The sequence below is a fragment of the Callionymus lyra genome, chromosome 15, assembly GCF_982586985.1.
Source record: "Callionymus lyra chromosome 15, fCalLyr1.hap1.1, whole genome shotgun sequence".
Classification (NCBI taxonomy): domain Eukaryota; kingdom Metazoa; phylum Chordata; class Actinopteri; order Syngnathiformes; family Callionymidae; genus Callionymus; species Callionymus lyra.
The window spans coordinates 3,374,722-3,395,032 of record NC_141832.1 but is presented as its reverse complement, the minus strand read 5'-3'; the positions used below and the strand labels follow the sequence as shown (position 1 = coordinate 3,395,032).

Genomic DNA, 20,311 nt, shown 5'->3' with positions numbered 1-20,311 from the left:
TTGAAATTATAAATACAACAAATATTGAATAATTGAATTCAACCTTTCAATATTTGAAAAAAAGTTATTTCAACTGTAACAGTATAGTTTCAACTATACTCTGATGCTATTGATTTACTTCCAAACATCGCAACAAAAACCTTCTGTAAAGATTCACCAAACAAAGAGACTCGCAAAAATAAGCAGTTTAACAAAACGTCCACTAGATGGCGCCCTAAGAGTCAGTTTTCCAACAAATACAATGTCAAGATTACTTTTTCACAACAAGAAGTCCATAGAAAATAAACGGGGGAAATTCAAGACGGAGCAGCAAGACGCAGTAACAAAAAACGTCGAAATAACCACCAGGAATAACGGGTGGTAGTAACACGGGTGGTGAAGCAAACAGGAAGAGCGAGGTGGTGTCAGGAATTACCAGGCGGTATCGAGCCGACGCTGGTGTGCAGAAAAACCGGCATTAAAATATGGCTCAGCCGATTCTCTGACCACCGGCGTCTCTGCCGAACCCTGTCAGGGACCCCAAAGAATGGAGGGCAGAAATTGGACACATGGAGTGTCTGGGGATGTGGCTCTGAGGGTCCCCCTGGCCTGCCGGGCCTTCCTGCCCGCTGTAGTCTCGCAGTGGGGGCCTCACTACACTTTTCTTACAGAGTTCAAACTAACAATGTAAATAATAAATCCCAAATCCTCACTTTTAATGGTTGAACAATCGTTATTGACGAAACATTGTTTCTTGTCTTTTTCTCTCTCCGTCACTATGAAGGTTTGCAAATAAAAAGAAGAATGTTTCTTCAAAAGAAGGAATCGATACATCAGTTAAATCTGATTTATAAACACAAACAAGATAAACAGGTTGGAAGATGAACGTTTGTGTTCACCGCTACGGTCGCAGAAATCTATAAAAACTGACTCTTCAATATTCAGGAATACGAATCAAAGTCCAGCAGATGTGTCAGTGTCCCATGCATGACTTGACAACTTCTGCAGCATCATGTGTAGAGCTCAAAGTCCAGTCTCTTGGAGTTGTAGAACTGAGATCCGTCCTGGTCCAGCCTCTTGCAGTAGACCCCGTCGTTGAAGTAGCCCTCGTCCACCCAGTCCTGCCAACCAGACCAGATTATAACTCACTTAAGAATAACTCACTAGAAAACTGTGACTCAGTCGACTCAAAAATAACTCACTTAAGAATAACTCACTAGAAAACTATGACTAAGTCGACTCAATAATAACTCACTTAAGAATAACTCACTAGAAAACTGTATCTCAGTCGACTTAATAATAACTCACTAGAAAACCAATGACTCAGTCGACACAATAATAACTCACTTAAATATAACTCACTCGAAAACTGTGACTCAGTCGACTCAAAAATAACTCACTTAAGAATAACTCACTAGAAAACTATGACTCAGTCGACTCAAAAATAACTCACTTAAGAATAACTCACTAGAAAACTGTGACTCAGTCGACTCAATAATAACTCACTAGAAAACCAATGACTCAGTCGACACAATAATAACTCACTTAAGAATAACTCACTAGAAAACTGTGACTCAGTCGACACAATAATAACTCACTTAAGAATAACTCACTAGAAAACTATGACTAAGTCGACTCAATAATAACTCACTTAAGAATAACTCACTAGAAAACTGTATCTCAGTCGACTCAAAAATAACTCACTTAAGAATAACTCACTAGAAAACTATGACTCAGTCGACTCAAAAATAACTCACTTAAGAATAACTCACTAGAAAACTATGACTAAGTCGACTCAATAATAACTCACTTAAGAATAACTCACTAGAAAACTGTGACTCAGTCGACTCAATAATAACTCACTAGAAAACCAATGACTCAGTCGACACAATAATAACTCACTTAAGAATAACTCACTAGAAAACTGTGACTCAGTCGACACAATAATAACTCACTTAAGAATAACTCACTAGAAAACTGTGACTCAGTCGACACAATAATAACTCACTTAAGAATAACTCACTAGAAAACTGTGACTCAGTCGACGAAATAATAACTCACTAGAAAACCAATGACTCAGTCGACACAATAATAACTCACTTAAAAATAACTCACTAGAAAACTGTGACTCAGTCGACACAATAATAACTCACTTAAAAATAACTCACTAGAAAACCAATGACTCAGTCAACACAAAAATAACTCACTTAAAAATAACTCACTAGAAAACTGTGACTCAGTCGACACAAAAATAACTCACTTAAAAATAACTCACTAGCAAACTGTGACTTAGTCGACACAATAATAACTCACTTAAAAATAACTCACTAGAAAACCAATGACTCAGTCGACACAAAAATAACTCACCTAAAAATAACTCACTAGAAAACTGTGACTCAGTCGACACAAAAATAACTCACTTAAAAATAACTCACTAGCAAACTGTGACTTAGTCGACACAATAATAACTCACTTAAAAATAACTCACTAGAAAACCAATGACTCAGTCGACACAAAAATAACTCACTTAAAAATAACTCACTAGAAAACTGTGACTCAGTCGACTCAAAAATAACTCACTTAAAAATAACTCACTAGAAAACTGTGACTTAGTCGACTCAATAATAACTCACTTAAAAATAACTCACTAGAAAACCAATGACTCAGTCGACACAATAATAACTCACTTAAAAATAACTCACTAGAAAACTGTGACTCAGTCGACTCAATAATAATTCACTTAAGAATAACTCACTAGAAAACTGTGACTCAGTCGACTCAATAATAACTCACTTACAAATAACTCACTAGAAAACTGTGACTCAGTCAACTCAATAATAACTCACTTAAAAATAACTCACTAGAAAACTATGACTCAGTCGACTCAATAATAACTCACTTACAAATAACTCACTAGAAAACTGTGACTCAGTCGACTCAATAATAACTCACTTACAAATAACTCACTAGAAAACTGTGACTCAGTCAACTCAATAATTACTCACTTAAAAATAACTCACTAGAAAACTATGACTCAGTCAACTAAATAATAACTCACTTAAAAATAACTCACTAGAAAACTATGACTCAGTCGACTCAATAATAACTCACTAGAAACACATTCAAACTTGTTAGTGAAGAAAAAGTGAGGAAATAAGTGAAACTCCTTGAACATCTAAACCTTCTACACATCAATCATCATGGAGTCATTTTCAAAAGAGAAAACTGTGGATCCAAGTACCTGCATCTGCTGACTGGTGAACGGGCCGTAAACCTCCGAGTCCTCCTTGTTCTCCCACTTGTACTCCCACATGACCTCGTCGCTCACTGCGGAGAGAGGATAAGGATCTGGTCTGGTTCTGCTCCAGGTTTCTGTCACTCATTGTAAAAAATCTCTGGGACCAGTTTTTTTCATTTCATGGTTTTTCTTTAACTCTCTTGAGAAAACTTTGTCACCATTTGCTTTAAATAAAGTTGAATTGAAGAAGCCTCCACCGACCTCCGTCCGCCTCGTCCTTCTCCGCCGCGCCGGCGTGCTTCTCGTCGAACTCGTCGGCGAACATGTCCAGCTCGTCGTCCTCCTTCTTCTTCTCGCCGCCGTCGTTCTCGCCGAGCTGCTGCTGCTTCTTCACGGCGGGCTTCTTGCTGGTCATCCTCTTCAGCTGGTAGGACAGCTTCTCGTAGGTCTGCTGGTAGATCTCGAACATGCCCGAGCCCACCAGCCGGTCGGCCAGCGCCGTCAGTCGCTCCAGCTTCTCCGTGTCCCTCTCGCTCTCCTCCGCCGCCGCCCGTCCGTCGCCCTGCAGCTTCCCCTTCTTCTTCCGCCCGCCCAGACCCCCCAGCCGACGGAGGCCGGCCGCCACGGTCTCCCCGGGCGACAGGAGGGCGATCAGGGCTTCGGTGAGCTGGTGCTGCGAGTACGACGCCAGGGGATCCTCCGCCGGCGGCGCCGCCTCTTCCTCTTCCTCCTCTTCGTCGCTGCTTCCACCTTCCCGCTGCTCCTCTCGCTTCTTCTCTTCCTCCGCCTCGTCTTCGTCGCCCACCCTGCGCTTCCGTTTGGCCGACAGTCCTTTCTTCTTCCTCTTGAGCGGCTGCTCCTTGATTTTCACCTGCGGGACGACATCCAGGTGAATACTCGGCGCGGAGCGCGGCCACCAGGGGGCCGGAGGGCCGCCCTCCTCACCCAGTCGATGTTGTCCAGCCAGTTGTCTCGGATCTGCTCCTCCTTCTTGACGAAGTAGTTCCCCTCGGAGTCGAAGTGGCCCTCCTCCATCTCCTCCTTCAGGTTGAAGGGCGTGATGGACACGCCCTCGTCAAAGTCGATGGTCGCCCCCTCCTGGCCTGAGAGGGAAGGGAAGTTAAGGCCTCGGGTTGACGTCGACGCCGCTGGGGTTCCTGACTCCACGTACCATCGACGTCGTCGTCGTCCAGGATATTGTACTTGCTGTCGTCCTTGTCTTCGCCTTCGTCCTCTTCATCGCTGTCTAGAGAATGCTTGCCTTTGAACCTGGAGCCCGGTCCGCTCGCGACCTCTGAACTCGGCTGCAGCTGAACCGATCCAAGGAAACACAAGCAGAGTTTTCAAGAACAGTGAAAGGTAAGGTAAGGTAGAACTTTATTGATCATCAGGAGGTCTCCTTCGGGAAAATGTTTTTTTCCCAATAGCCACAGCAAATACAGCAACTTTTCATAGAAGATAAATCAAAATAAAATAAGAACGAGAACAAAGAGAAATAAAGATAAAGAACAAGATGATACAATCTAAGTCTAAAGATAAAGAACAAGAAATAAAATTAAAAAACTAATGAGTGTAGCAACTTGATATGAAGGTACTTCATAAGTGACATGGATTTGGTGACCATCAGAGTTGTGATTACAAAGCTATTACAAAATGTATGTGAAATATTGCATGAAAAAAAAGGTGATTTTGAAAATTTCAAGAAGAAATTAAAAAAACTAATGGGTGTAGTAACTTGATATGGAAGTACTGCATAAGTGACATGAATTTGGTGATCATCAGCGCTTATAATACGTTCATAGATATGAAACAATTTAGAAGAAATTAAAAATAACTTAATAGTAAAGTAACATAATATGGATGAGTGTGACAACATGTGCTGCCCATAACAGTTCTAATTTTAAAGAAAATGGGTAATAAATAGTGCATTTAATAACTAAATAACTAATAACTAAAACAATACACTAAAATGTAAAATAATAAAATAATAACGATTGGAGTGAAAATATATGAAGGTAAGTCATTTGTGGAAAGATAGTCTGCTGGTTAAAATCAGACAATATTTTTCAACACTACATTTTTGTCAGTGTAAGTAATTTGTAGACGGTCCCTCATCTGATGTCGCGCCTGCAGAGGCTCTTTCACGTTATTTTTGCCGTTTACGTGTTTTCTTCAAAAATCTTCAGTGTAACAGTGATCAAAATACATCGGGCTTTGTTATTTTTAATAACTCGTATAAAGAGGTATTAGTGCGCAAAGATCCAATCTGTCAATATCGAGCCAACTTTACTTAAGTCCTCGTTTTTACCTTCTTTTTCGGAGCTTCTTCCAGGTCAAGGTCTCCGATCCCATCCTCGAACGTGACTTTTCTTTTAGGCATTTCTTTGGAGGGAGAAACACATTCCTCTTTAACTGAAGGATTCAAACTCAAACAGCGAGGCTAAAAATATTAGCCACCGAGGCTAACGTCCACAGAGTTGTGGCGCATTTGCAAAGATAACGGTTCACGAGCAGAAATAAACCATCAACGACATCTTATATTTATAACGAAAGTTCGCCGGTTTCCAAAAAATGCCGTATTCGTGAGCTTGAGCGTGAAATAAGGAGATATATTTGTAACGTGGAAACAATTCCAGACAACGTACTTGTGCTTTTCTTCTTCGCTGGTTTCTCTTCTTCGTCGACGGCGGGGTTTTAAGTTTCGCTCGTTAGCGCCGCCTCTGCTTCGTGGTGGGACAACGCCACCAACTGGCGGAAATTAAAAAATATATATATTTTTTTTTTTTTGCTTGAAATATATTTGAAAAGTTCATGAGTTACATTTAACCCGTCACTCTTGACGGGGACATGAGTCAGAGAAACACCCAGATTGATTGTGTCCACAAACATCCCTGAGGCGCCTGGAGGATGAAAGGATGAGTTGAAAATAGAAGCTTGAGTCGATGATGCGTTCATGACACGGAGGAAAACAACATGGCGATGCGTTCGTGTCTCACCCGGACCGTCGTGCCGACCGAAAGCAGAAGTGAGCCTCAGAAACTCAGGTGAGCGACGCCGCGGCGGATAAAGTGTCGGAGTTGAGTTTCCAGGAAGTGACTTTGGTTATTTATGTTTCAACAGCGGATCGAGGCCGAAGCAGACGAGACCAGAGCCGGACCCGAAGGATCGAGAGGTTGACGATGAAGTGACTCGATCACGGGATCACGTGACGATATAACGGTGGTTCTCTCGAGGTCGCTCAGGAGGAAGGTGAGTCGCACCTGAACCAGGTAGGAAAACGGAATCAATGTTTGACGCTGAATTACAAACGTCAATCAAACTCATGGATCAACTGAATCATTGTTTCCTGGCTCGATACATGCTGCCTGTGACCCCTGTGTGACCTTACGATGCATTATTGTTATTAAAGTTTTTTTATTTGTGATATAAAAAAAACTACTAATTAAATGCAATGACTGACCTAACAATGACTGATTATTAAAAGAACCATGAGTCAGTCAACGAAAGAACGACTCATCCAAAAACAACGCACAAAAAATGACTCACTGAAATGACAATGACTCAGTTATCATGATAATAACTCGCTCAAAAATAACTTGGCTCAAAACCAATGACTCAGTCAACACATCGATGACTCACTTAAAAATGACTCAGTTAACTCAACAATGACTCACCCAATAATAACTCGCCTAAAAAATCAATGACGCAGTCAACACAATAATAACTCACTAAACAGTGACTCAGTCAACTCAACAATGACTCACCCAAAATCAACTCACCTAAAAATCAATGACTCAGTCAACACATTAATAATTCACTAATCAATGACTCAGTCAACATAATAATAACTCACTAAACAGTGACTCAGTCAACTCAACAATGACTCACCCAAAATTAACTCACCTAAAAAACAATGACTCAGTCTACACAATAATAACTCACTAAACAGTGACTCAGTCAACTCAACAATGACTCACCCAAAATTAACTCACCTAAGAAACAATGACTCAGTCTACACAATAATAACTCATTAATCAATGACTCAGTCAACACAATAATAACTCACTAAACAGTGACTCAGTCAATATAATAATAACTCACTAAAGAGTGACTCGGTCAACTCAACAATGACTCACCCAAAATTAATTCACCTAAAAAACAATGACTCAGTTAACACAATAATAACTCACTAAACAGTGACTCAGTCAATATAATAATAACTCACTAAACAATGACTCAGTCAACTTAACAATGACTCACCCAAAATTAACTCACCTGAAAAACAATGACTCAGTCAACACAATAATAACTCACTAAACAGTGACTCAGTCAATATAATAATAACTCACTAAACAATGACTCAGTCAACTCAACAATGACTCACCCAAAATTAACTCGCCTGAAAAACAATGACTCAGTCAACACAATAATAACTCACTAAACAATGACTCAGTCAACACAATAATAACTCACTAAACAATGACTCAGTCAACTCAACAATGACTCACCCAAAATGAACTCACCTAAAAAAAATGACTCAGTCAACACAATAATAACTCACTAAACAGTGACTCAGTAAATATAATAATAACTCACTAAAAAATGACTCAGTCAACTCAACAATGACTCACCCAAAATTAACTCACCTGAAAAACAATGACTCAGTCAACACAATAATAACTCACTAAACAATGACTCAGTCAACACAATAATAACTCACTAAACAGTGACTCAGTAAATATAATAATAACTCACTAATCAATGACTCAGTCAAAACAATAATAACTCACTAAACAGTGACTCGGTCAATATAATAATAACTCACTAATCAATGACTCAGTCAACTCAACAATGACTCACCCAAAATGAACTCACCTAAAAAACAATGACTCAGTCAACACAATAATAACTCACTAAACAATGACTCAGTCAACACAATAATAACTCACTAAACAATGACTCAGTCAACACAATAATAACTCACTAAACAATGACTCAGTCAACACAATAATAACTCACTAAACAATGACTCAGTCAACTCAACAATGACTCACCCAAAATGAACTCACCTAAAAAAAAATGACTCAGTCAACACAATAATAACTCACTAAACAGTGACTCGGTAAATATAATAATAACTCACTAAACAATGACTCAGTCAACTCAACAATGACTCACCCAAAATTAACTCACCTGAAAAACAATGACTCAGTCAACACAATAATAACTCACTAAACAATGACTCAGTCAACACAATAATAACTCACTAAACAATGACTCAGTCAACACAATAATAACTCACTAAACAGTGACTCAATCAACACAATAATAACTCACTAAACAATGACTCAGTCAACACAATAATAACTCACTAAACAGTGACTCAGTCAACACAATAATAACTCACTAAACAATGACTCAGTCAACACAATAATAACTCACTAAACAATGACTCAGTCAACACAATAATAACTCACTAAACAATGACTCAGTCAACACAATAATAACTCACTAAACAATGACTCAGTCAACACAATAATAACTCACTAAACAGTGACTCAGTAAATATAATAATAACTCACTAATCAATGACTCAGTCAACACAATAATAACTCACTAAACAGTGACTCGGTCAATATAATAATAACTCACTAATCAATGACTCAGTCAACTCAACAATGACTCACCCAAAATGAACTCACCTAAAAAACAATGACTCAGTCAACACAATAATAACTAACTTAACAGTGACTCAGTCAATATAATAATAACTCACAAACAATGACTCACCCAAAATTAACTCACCTGAAAAACAATGACTCAGTCAACACAATAATAACTCAATAAACAATGACTCAGTCAATGTAATAATAACTCACTAAAAAATGACTCAGTCAACTCAACAATGACTCACCCAATAATAACTCCCCTAAAAAAACAATGACTCAGTCAACACAATAATAACTCACTAAACAGTGACTCAGTCAATATAATAATAACTCACTAAAAAGTGACTCAGTCAATATAATAATAACTCACTAAACAATGACTCAGTCAACTCAAAAATAACTCGCTCAAACCAAAATAACTAATTCAACATAACAAAGACTCATTAGCAGATTGAGATCCGGATCGTTTCCCGGCTGATGGAAGTTCCTCCTCCGACTTGTTTTAGAGCCGCTATGAAGATCCACAAGAAGCTCTTGACTCACTTCCTGTCATGCACCTCGCGGGTGGACAGAGAAGGTTACCTGCTCAAGAAGGTGAGCTGAGACCAGGACCGGAGACGAGTGACCCCAGACGAGTCTCTCCACAGAAGAAGAGGAGCGAGTCCTTCCAGAGGAGGTGGTTCGTGCTGAAGGGGAACCTTCTGTTCTACCAGGACCGGCCGGCCGACCGACACCTGCTGGGGCTCATCGTGCTGGAGGGCTGCGCGGTGCGCCGCCTCGACTCCGGCGGGGAGTTCTCCGTGGTCTTCCAGGGTCCTGGACTGAAGACCTACAGGTTCGCGGCGCTGGACCCGGACACGAGGGAGAGCTGGGTCAGGAGCCTGCAGTCGGCCAGTCACTGTTACCTGGCGCTGCTGACCCGGGACCTGAAGAGGCAGTACCAAGGTGACCTTGAACGGTTGATGTTTGAATCGTTTCTAAAGTGAAACTTTGAAGCGTTTTTTATTGATTCATTCGATTCAATCATTTTTATTTTGAAACTCTGATTTTGAGAAATTGAAAATTTTGAATATTATTAAAATAAAATAAATAAAAGATTTCCACATAGAGTTTAATATCCTAATTAGGATTCTTAAAATAATACTTTTCTAAATTCTATATTTTTTAATTCGTAGTTTTTAATTCAAGTCATCAGACAGAACCAACAGAGCACCGAGCTACTTGATCAAACTATCAGCCAATCATGACGTAGAAGCACCTGATCCAGTAGCTCTGTGCTCTGTTGGTTCTGTCTGGTGACTCTATTATACCAGCATTTTTATATTGAATTAAAAAAACTACAAATTAAAAAATATAGAATTTAGAAAATACATTTTTCAATGATTGTAAAACGAAAATCAAATTCTATGTGTAAAAGAAAATTCATTCATTTTGAGAATTTTCAAATATTTTTATTCAATTATATAAAAAATAAAAATGTCAAAATACAAATTATGAAATTAAATTATACACAAAAAATTAGTTGAAACTTTCAAAATTTAAACTATTTTAATTTAATTAGTTATTTATTTATATAAAAAAATTCTATAAAAAAAACAAACTATATTTGAATAATAAATTAAACAAATTTAATATAAAATGTAAATTCTATCGTTCAATGATCTGGACCTGAGTTGACCCGGTTCGGGTCAACATCCTCTCCTGTGAATCTTCTCCTCAGAAGCGAATCAACTTCATGGTTCTGCCGGACCCAGTTCCTCCTCCGATCCGGGCCTGGATCTCAGTCCATGGAACCGGACCTCCAGAGTCCCCCAGAGTCCTCCGCTCGTCCGGCAGACGAGGAGCTTCAGCGCCGGCCCGGTTCTGCAGCGTTCCAACCAGACCAAGGCGGTGACCCGGAAGTCTCCGAACGTCTGGGCCCGGAGGAACGCCCACGTCACGCCCCTGAACGGACCGGCGGCGCTGTACGGAGAGTGGCCGCCCGTGGGCTTCGACCCGCTGGAGGAGTTCGTCAAGCTGCACGACTACTTTGGTCTGGAGGTGAAGAAGGCGCGAGACGACTGGCTGAGGAGTCGGCAGAGCGAGTCAGAGTCAGATGAACGACTCATCGACCTCCACTGAAGGTCGTTCAATAAACAAGAGTTAATAATAAACATCCTACGACAACAATGACTCAATTCAAAAGGACTCACTGAAAAACCAATGACTCATTCAACACAGTAATGACTCAATTAAAAAATGACTCATTTAAAAAACAATGACTCATTTAAAACGGTAATGACTCAGTCAACACAGTAATGACTCAATTAAAAAATGACTCATTTAAAAAACAATGACTCATTTAAAAAACAATGACTCATTTAAAAAACAATGACTCATTCAAAACGGTAATGACTCAGTCAACACAATGATGACTCAATTAAAAAATGACTCATTTAAAAAACAATGACTCATTTAAAACGGTAATGACTCAGTCAACACAATGATGACTCAATTAAAAAATGACTCATTTAAAAAACAATGACTCATTCAACACAGTAATGACTCAGTCAACACAATGATGACTCAATTAAAAATGACTCATTTAAAAAAACAATGACTCATTTAAAACGGTAATGACTCAGTCAACACAATGATGACTCAATTAAAAAATGACTCATTTAAAAAACAATGAATCATTCAAAACGGTAATGACTCACTAAACACAATTATGACTCAATTACTCAAATGACTCACAAGAAGACCCATTCAACACAACAATCACTCAGTTAACACAACAATAATTCATTCAATACTCTAATGACTAACACCTAAATAACTCACTAAAACAATGACTCACTTGAAAGACTAACAACAAATAATGACTCAGTCAACACAACACTCAGTAACGACTCACTATAACAACAAGGATTGACTCAGTCAACACAATACTCAGAACGACTCACTACAACAACAAGGATTGACTCAGTCAACACAATACTCAGAAACGACTCACTACAACAACAAGGATTGACTCAGTCAACACAATTCTCAGAAACGACTCACTATAACAACAAGGATTGACTCAGTCAACACAATACTCAGTAACGACTCACTACAACAACAAGGATTGACTCAGTCAACACAAAACTTGGAACTACTCACTACAACAACACGTTGTGACTCAGTCAACACAACACTCAGAGCGACTCACTATAACAACAAGGATTGACTCAGTCAACACAATACTCAGAAACGACTCACTATAACAACAAGGATTGACTCAGTCAACACAATACTCAGAATTACTCGCTATGACAACAAGGATTGACTCAGTCAACACAATACTCAGTAACGACTCACTATAACAACAAGGATTGACTCAGTCAACACAATACTCAGAATGACTCACTATAACAACAAGGATTGACTCAGTCAACACAATACTCAGAATGACACACTACAACAACAAGGATTGACTCAGTCAACACAATACTCAGAAACGACTCACTATAACAACAAGGATTGACTCAGTCAACACAATACTCAGAAACGACTCACTATAACAACAAGGATTGACTCAGTCAACACAACACTCAGAATAACTCACTATAACAACAAGGATTGACTCAGTCAACACAATACTCAGTAACGACTTACTACAACAACAAGGATTGACTCAGTCAACACAATACTCAGTAACGACTCACTATAACAACAAGGATTGACTCAGTCAACACAATACTCAGAAACGACTCACTATAACAACACGGATTGACTCAGTCAACACAATACTCAGAAACGACTCACTATAACAACAAGGATTGACTCAGTCAACACAACACTCAGAATAACTCACTATAACAACAAGGATTGAATCAGTCAACACAATACTTAGAATGACTCACTATAACAACAAGGATTGACTCAGTCAACACAATACTCAGAATGACACACTACAACAACAAGGATTGACTCAGTCAACACAATACTCAGAATTACTCGCTATGACAACAAGGATTGACTCAGTCAACACAATACTCAGTAACGACTCACTATAACAACAAGGATTGACTCAGTCAACACAATACTCAGAATGACTCACTATAACAACAAGGATTGACTCAGTCAACACAATACTCAGAAACGACTCACTATAACAACACGGATTGACTCAGTCAACACAATACTCAGAAACGACTCACTATAACAACACGGATTGACTCAGTCAACACAATACTCAGAAACGACTCACTATAACAACAAGGATTGACTCAGTCAACACAACACTCAGAATAACTCACTATAACAACAAGGATTGACTCAGTCAACACAATACTCAGAATGACTCACTACAACAACAAGGATTGACTCAGTCAACACAATACTCAGTAACGACTCACTATAACAACAAGGATTGACTCAGTCAACACAATACTCAGAAACGACTCACTATAACAACAAGGATTGACTCAGTCAACACAACACTCAGAATAACTCACTATAACAACAAGGATTGACTCAGTCAACACAATACTCAGTAACGACTCACTACAACAACAAGGATTGACTCAGTCAACACAATACTCAGTAACGACTCACTATAACAACAAGGATTGACTCAGTCAACACGATACTCAGAAACGACTCACTATAACAACACGGATTGACTCAGTCAACACAATACTCAGAAACGACTCACTATAACAACAAGGATTGACTCAGTCAACACAACACTCAGAATGACTCACTATAACAACAAGGATTGACTCAGTCAACACAATACTCAGAATGACACACTACAACAACAAGGATTGACTCAGTCAACACAATACTCAGAAACGACTCACTATAACAACAAGGATTGACTCAGTCAACACAATACTCAGAATGACTCACTACAACAACAAGGATTGACTCAGTCAACACAATACTCAGTAACGACTCACTATAACAACAAGGATTGACTCAGTCAACACAATACTCAGAAACGACTCACTATAACAACAAGGATTGACTCAGTCAACACAACACTCAGAATAACTCACTATAACAACAAGGATTGACTCAGTCAACACAATACTCAGTAACGACTCACTACAACAACAAGGATTGACTCAGTCAACACAATACTCAGTAACGACTCACTATAACAACAAGGATTGACTCAGTCAACACGATACTCAGAAACGACTCACTATAACAACACGGATTGACTCAGTCAACACAATACTCAGAAACGACTCACTATAACAACAAGGATTGACTCAGTCAACACAACACTCAGAATGACTCACTATAACAACAAGGATTGACTCAGTCAACACAATACTCAGAATGACACACTACAACAACAAGGATTGACTCAGTCAACACAATACTCAGAAACGACTCACTATAACAACAAGGATTGACTCAGTCAACACAATACTCAGAATTACTCGCTATGACAACAAGGATTGACTCAATCAACACAATACTCAGTAACGACTCACTATAACAACAAGGATTGACTCAGTCAACACAATACTCAGTAACGACTCACTATAACAACAAGGATTGACTCAGTCAACACAATACTCAGTAACGACTCACTATAACAACAAGGATTGACTCAGTCAACACAATACTCAGAATAACTCACTATAACAACAAGGATTGACTCAGTCAACACAATACTCAGAATGACTCACTACAACAACAAGGATTGACTCAGTCAACACAATACTCAGTAACGACTCACTATAACAACAAGGATTGACTCAGTCAACACAATACTCAGAAACGACTCACTATAACAAGGATTGACTCAGTCAACACAACACTCAGAATAACTCACTATAACAACAAGGATTGACTCAGTCAACACAATACTCAGTAACGACTCACTACAACAACAAGGATTGACTCAGTCAACACAATACTCAGTAACGACTCACTATAACAACACGGATTGACTCAGTCAACACAATACTCAGAAACGACTCACTATAACAACAAGGATTGACTCAGTCAACACAACACTCAGAATAACTCACTATAACAACAAGGATTGACTCAGTCAACACAATACTCAGAATGACTCACTATAACAACAAGGATTGACTCAGTCAACACAACACTCAGAATAACTCACTATAACAACAAGGATTGACTCAGTCAACACAATACTCAGAAATGACTCACTATAACAACACGGTTTGACTCAGTCAACACAATACTCAGAAATGACTCACTATAACAACACGGTTTGACTCAGTCAACACAATACTCAGAATTACTCGCTATAACAACAAGGATTGACTCAGTCAACACAATTCTCAGAAACGACTCACTATAACAACACGGATTGACTCAGTCAACACAATACTCAGAAACGACTCACTATAACAACAACGATTGACTCAGTCAACACAATGCTCAGAAACGACTCACTATAACAACAAGGATTGACTCAGTCAACACAATACTCAGAAACGACTCACTACAACAACAAGGATCGACTCAGTCAACACAATACACAGAAACGACTCACTATAACAACCCGGTTTGACTCAGTCAACACAATACTCAGAATTACTCGCTATAACAACAAGGATTGACTCAGTCAACACAATTCTCAGAAACGACTCACTATAACAACACTGATTGACTCAGTCAACACAATTCTCAGAAACGACTCACTATAACAACACGGATTGACTCAGTCAACACAATTCTCAGAAACGACTCACTATAACAACAAGGATTGACTCAGTCAACACAATTCTCAGAAACGACTCACTATAACAACAAGGATTGACTCAGTCAACACAATACTCAGAAACGACTCACTATAACAACAAGGATTGACTCAGTCAACACAACACTCAGAATAACTCACTATAACAACAAGGATTGAATCAGTCAACACAATACTCAGAATGACTCACTATAACAACAAGGATTGACTCAGTCAACACAATACTCAGAATGACACACTACAACAACAAGGATTGACTCAGTCAACACAATACTCAGAATTACTCGCTATGACAACAAGGATTGACTCAGTCAACACAATACTCAGTAACGACTCACTATAACAACAAGGATTGACTCAGTCAACACAACACTCAGAATAACTCACTATAACAACAAGGATTGAATCAGTCAACACAATACTCAGAATGACTCACTATAACAACAAGGATTGACTCAGTCAACACAATACTCAGAATGACACACTACAACAACAAGGATTGACTCAGTCAACACAATACTCAGAATTACTCGCTATGACAACAAGGATTGACTCAGTCAACACAATACTCAGTAACGACTCACTATAACAACAAGGATTGACTCAGTCAACACAATACTCAGAATGACTCACTATAACAACAAGGATTGACTCAGTCAACACAATACTCAGAAACGACTCACTATAACAACACGGATTGACTCAGTCAACACAATACTCAGAAACGACTCACTATAACAACACGGATTGACTCAGTCAACACAATACTCAGAAACGACTCACTATAACAACAAGGATTGACTCAGTCAACACAACACTCAGAATAACTCACTATAACAACAAGGATTGACTCAGTCAACACAATACTCAGAATGACTCACTACAACAACAAGGATTGACTCAGTCAACACAATACTCAGTAACGACTCACTATAACAACAAGGATTGACTCAGTCAACACAATACTCAGAAACGACTCACTATAACAACAAGGATTGACTCAGTCAACACAACACTCAGAATAACTCACTATAACAACAAGGATTGACTCAGTCAACACAATACTCAGTAACGACTCACTACAACAACAAGGATTGACTCAGTCAACACAATACTCAGTAACGACTCACTATAACAACAAGGATTGACTCAGTCAACACGATACTCAGAAACGACTCACTATAACAACACGGATTGACTCAGTCAACACAATACTCAGAAACGACTCACTATAACAACAAGGATTGACTCAGTCAACACAACACTCAGAATGACTCACTATAACAACAAGGATTGACTCAGTCAACACAATACTCAGAATGACACACTACAACAACAAGGATTGACTCAGTCAACACAATACTCAGAAACGACTCACTATAACAACAAGGATTGACTCAGTCAACACAATACTCAGAATTACTCGCTATGACAACAAGGATTGACTCAGTCAACACAATACTCAGTAACGACTCACTATAACAACAAGGATTGACTCAGTCAACACAATACTCAGTAACGACTCACTATAACAACAAGGATTGACTCAGTCAACACAATACTCAGTAACGACTCACTATAACAACAAGGATTGACTCAGTCAACACAATACTCAGAATAACTCACTATAACAACAAGGATTGACTCAGTCAACACAATACTCAGAATGACTCACTACAACAACAAGGATTGACTCAGTCAACACAATACTCAGTAACGACTCACTATAACAACAAGGATTGACTCAGTCAACACAATACTCAGAAACGACTCACTATAACAAGGATTGACTCAGTCAACACAACACTCAGAATAACTCACTATAACAACAAGGATTGACTCAGTCAACACAATACTCAGTAACGACTCACTACAACAACAAGGATTGACTCAGTCAACACAATACTCAGTAACGACTCACTATAACAACAAGGATTGACTCAGTCAACACAATACTCAGAAACGACTCACTATAACAACACGGATTGACTCAGTCAACACAATACTCAGAAACGACTCACTATAACAACAAGGATTGACTCAGTCAACACAACACTCAGAATAACTCACTATAACAACAAGGATTGACTCAGTCAACACAATACTCAGAATGACTCACTATAACAACAAGGATTGACTCAGTCAACACAACACTCAGAATAACTCACTATAACAACAAGGATTGACTCAGTCAACACAATACTCAGAAATGACTCACTATAACAACACGGTTTGACTCAGTCAACACAATACTCAGAAATGACTCACTATAACAACACGGTTTGACTCAGTCAACACAATACTCAGAATTACTCGCTATAACAACAAGGATTGACTCAGTCAACACAATTCTCAGAAACGACTCACTATAACAACACGGATTGACTCAGTCAACACAATACTCAGAAACGACTCACTATAACAACAACGATTGACTCAGTCAACACAATGCTCAGAAACGACTCACTATAACAACAAGGATTGACTCAGTCAACACAATACTCAGAAACAACTCACTACAACAACAAGGATCGACTCAGTCAACACAATACACAGAAACGACTCACTATAACAACACGGTTTGACTCAGTCAACACAATACTCAGAATTACTCGCTATAACAACAAGGATTGACTCAGTCAACACAATTCTCAGAAACGACTCACTATAACAACACTGATTGACTCAGTCAACACAATTCTCAGAAACGACTCACTATAACAACACGGATTGACTCAGTCAACACAATTCTCAGAAACGACTCACTATAACAACAAGGATTGACTCAGTCAACACAATTCTCAGAAACGACTCACTATAACAACAAGGATTGACTCAGTCAACACAATACTCAGAAACGACTCACTATAACAACACGGATTGACTCAGTCAACACAATACTCAGAAACGACTCACTATAACAACAAGGATTGACTCAGTCAACACAACACTCAGAATAACTCACTATAACAACAAGGATTGACTCAGTCAACACAATACTCAGAATGACTCACTACAACAACAAGGATTGACTCAGTCAACACAATACTCAGTAACGACTCATTATAACAACAAGGATTGACTCAGTCAACACAATACTCAGAAACGACTCACTATAACAACAAGGATTGACTCAGTCAACACAACACTCAGAATAACTCACTATAACAACAAGGATTGACTCAGTCAACACAATACTCAGTAACGACTCACTACAACAACAAGGATTGACTCAGTCAACACAATACTCAGTAACGACTCACTATAACAACAAGGATTGACTCAGTCAACACAATACTCAGAAACGACTCACTATAACAACACGGATTGACTCAGTCAACACAATACTCAGAAACGACTCACTATAACAACAAGGATTGACTCAGTCAACACAACACTCAGAATGACTCACTATAACAACAAGGATTGACTCAGTCAACACAATACTCAGAATGACACACTACAACAACAAGGATTGACTCAGTCAACACAATACTCAGAAACGACTCACTATAACAACAAGGATTGACTCAGTCAACACAATACTCAGAATTACTCGCTATGACAACAAGGATTGACTCAGTCAACACAATACTCAGTAACGACTCACTACAACAACAAGGATTGACTCAGTCAACACAATACTCAGTAACGACTCACTACAACAACAAGGATTGACTCAGTCAACACAATACTCAGTAACGACTCACTATAACAACAAGGATTGACTCAGTCAACACAATACTCAGAATAACTCACTATAACAACAAGGATTGACTCAGTCAACACAATACTCAGAATGACTCACTACAACAACAAGGATTGACTCAGTCAACACAATACTCAGTAACGACTCACTATAACAACAAGGATTGACTCAGTCAACACAATACTCAGAAACGACTCACTATAACAACAAGGATTGACTCAGTCAACACAACACTCAGAATAACTCACTATAACAACAAGGATTGACTCAGTCAACACAATACTCAGTAACGACTCACTACAACAACAAGGATTGACTCAGTCAACACAATACTCAGTAACGACTCACTATAACAACAAGGATTGACTCAGTCAACACAATACTCAGAAACGACTCACTATAACAACACGGATTGACTCAGTCAACACAATACTCAGAAACGACTCACTATAACAACAAGGATTGACTCAGTCAACACAACACTCAGAATAACTCACTATAACAACAAGGATTGACTCAGTCAACACAATACTCAGAAACGACTCACTATAACAACAAGGATTGACTCAGTCAACACAACACTCAGAATAACTCACTATAACAACAAGGATTGACTCAGTCAACACAATACTCAGAATGACTCACTATAACAACAAGGATTGACTCAGTCAACACAACACTCAGAATAACTCACTATAACAACAAGGATTGACTCAGTCAACACAATACTCAGAAATGACTCACTATAACAACACGGTTTGACTCAGTCAACACAATACTCAGAAATGACTCACTATAACAACACGGTTTGACTCAGTCAACACAATACTCAGAATTACTCGCTATAACAACAAGGATTGACTCAGTCAACACAATTCTCAGAAACGACTCACTATAACAACACTGATTGACTCAGTCAACACAATTCTCAGAAACGACTCACTATAACAACACGGATTGACTCAGTCAACACAATTCTCAGAAACGACTCACTA

The 20,311-nt window shown here is 38.8% G+C and overlaps 2 protein-coding genes across 3 annotated transcripts; one reads left to right on the top strand and one right to left on the bottom strand.

Moving 5' to 3' along the window:
• Nucleotides 1-669: 669 nt before the first annotated feature.
• On the bottom strand, nt 670-5,918 carry cd2bp2 (CD2 (cytoplasmic tail) binding protein 2). Its single transcript, XM_087809634.1, has 7 exons — nt 5,863-5,918; nt 5,526-5,599; nt 4,389-4,527; nt 4,163-4,320; nt 3,479-4,088; nt 3,221-3,306; nt 670-1,100 (listed from the first exon to the last, which is right to left on the bottom strand). The coding sequence occupies exons 2-7, from the start codon at nt 5,595-5,597 to the stop codon at nt 990-992; spliced, it is 1,176 nt and encodes a 391-aa protein (XP_087665760.1). The 5' UTR covers nt 5,598-5,599; nt 5,863-5,918; the 3' UTR covers nt 670-989.
• Nucleotides 5,919-11,010, top strand: pheta2 (PH domain containing endocytic trafficking adaptor 2). 2 transcript variants are annotated; one of them, XM_087809635.1, is made up of 5 exons: nt 5,919-6,261; nt 6,338-6,466; nt 9,393-9,480; nt 9,534-9,831; nt 10,607-11,010. In XM_087809635.1, the coding sequence occupies exons 3-5, from the start codon at nt 9,400-9,402 to the stop codon at nt 11,005-11,007; spliced, it is 780 nt and encodes a 259-aa protein (XP_087665761.1). In that variant the 5' UTR covers nt 5,919-6,261; nt 6,338-6,466; nt 9,393-9,399; the 3' UTR covers nt 11,008-11,010. The 2 variants fall into 2 exon arrangements, with proteins under 2 accessions (XP_087665761.1, XP_087665762.1); XM_087809636.1 differs by lacking the exon at nt 5,919-6,261 and having other exon boundaries at nt 6,328-6,466.
• Nucleotides 11,011-20,311: the final 9,301 nt, after the last annotated feature.

What these genes read in the sequence shown, in the direction of transcription:
- pheta2 (XM_087809635.1), top strand. Translation starts at nt 9,400, where the DNA reads ATGAAGATCCACAAGAAGCTCTTGACTCACTTCCTGTCATGCACCTCG. An exon ending in AAGGTTACCTGCTCAAGAAG is followed by an intron (nt 9,481 to 9,533) that starts GTGAGCTGAGAC and finishes GTCTCTCCACAG; the next exon opens with AAGAAGAGGAGCGAGTCCTT. An exon ending in CCTGAAGAGGCAGTACCAAG is followed by an intron (nt 9,832 to 10,606) that starts GTGACCTTGAAC and finishes TCTTCTCCTCAG; the next exon opens with AAGCGAATCAACTTCATGGT.
- cd2bp2 (XM_087809634.1), bottom strand. Translation starts at nt 5,597, where the DNA reads ATGCCTAAAAGAAAAGTCACGTTCGAGGATGGGATCGGAGACCTTGAC. An exon ending in GGACGACGACGACGTCGATG is followed by an intron (nt 4,321 to 4,388) that starts GTACGTGGAGTC and finishes CTTCCCTCTCAG; the next exon opens with GCCAGGAGGGGGCGACCATC. An exon ending in TCACCAGTCAGCAGATGCAG is followed by an intron (nt 1,101 to 3,220) that starts GTACTTGGATCC and finishes TCTGGTTGGCAG; the next exon opens with GACTGGGTGGACGAGGGCTA.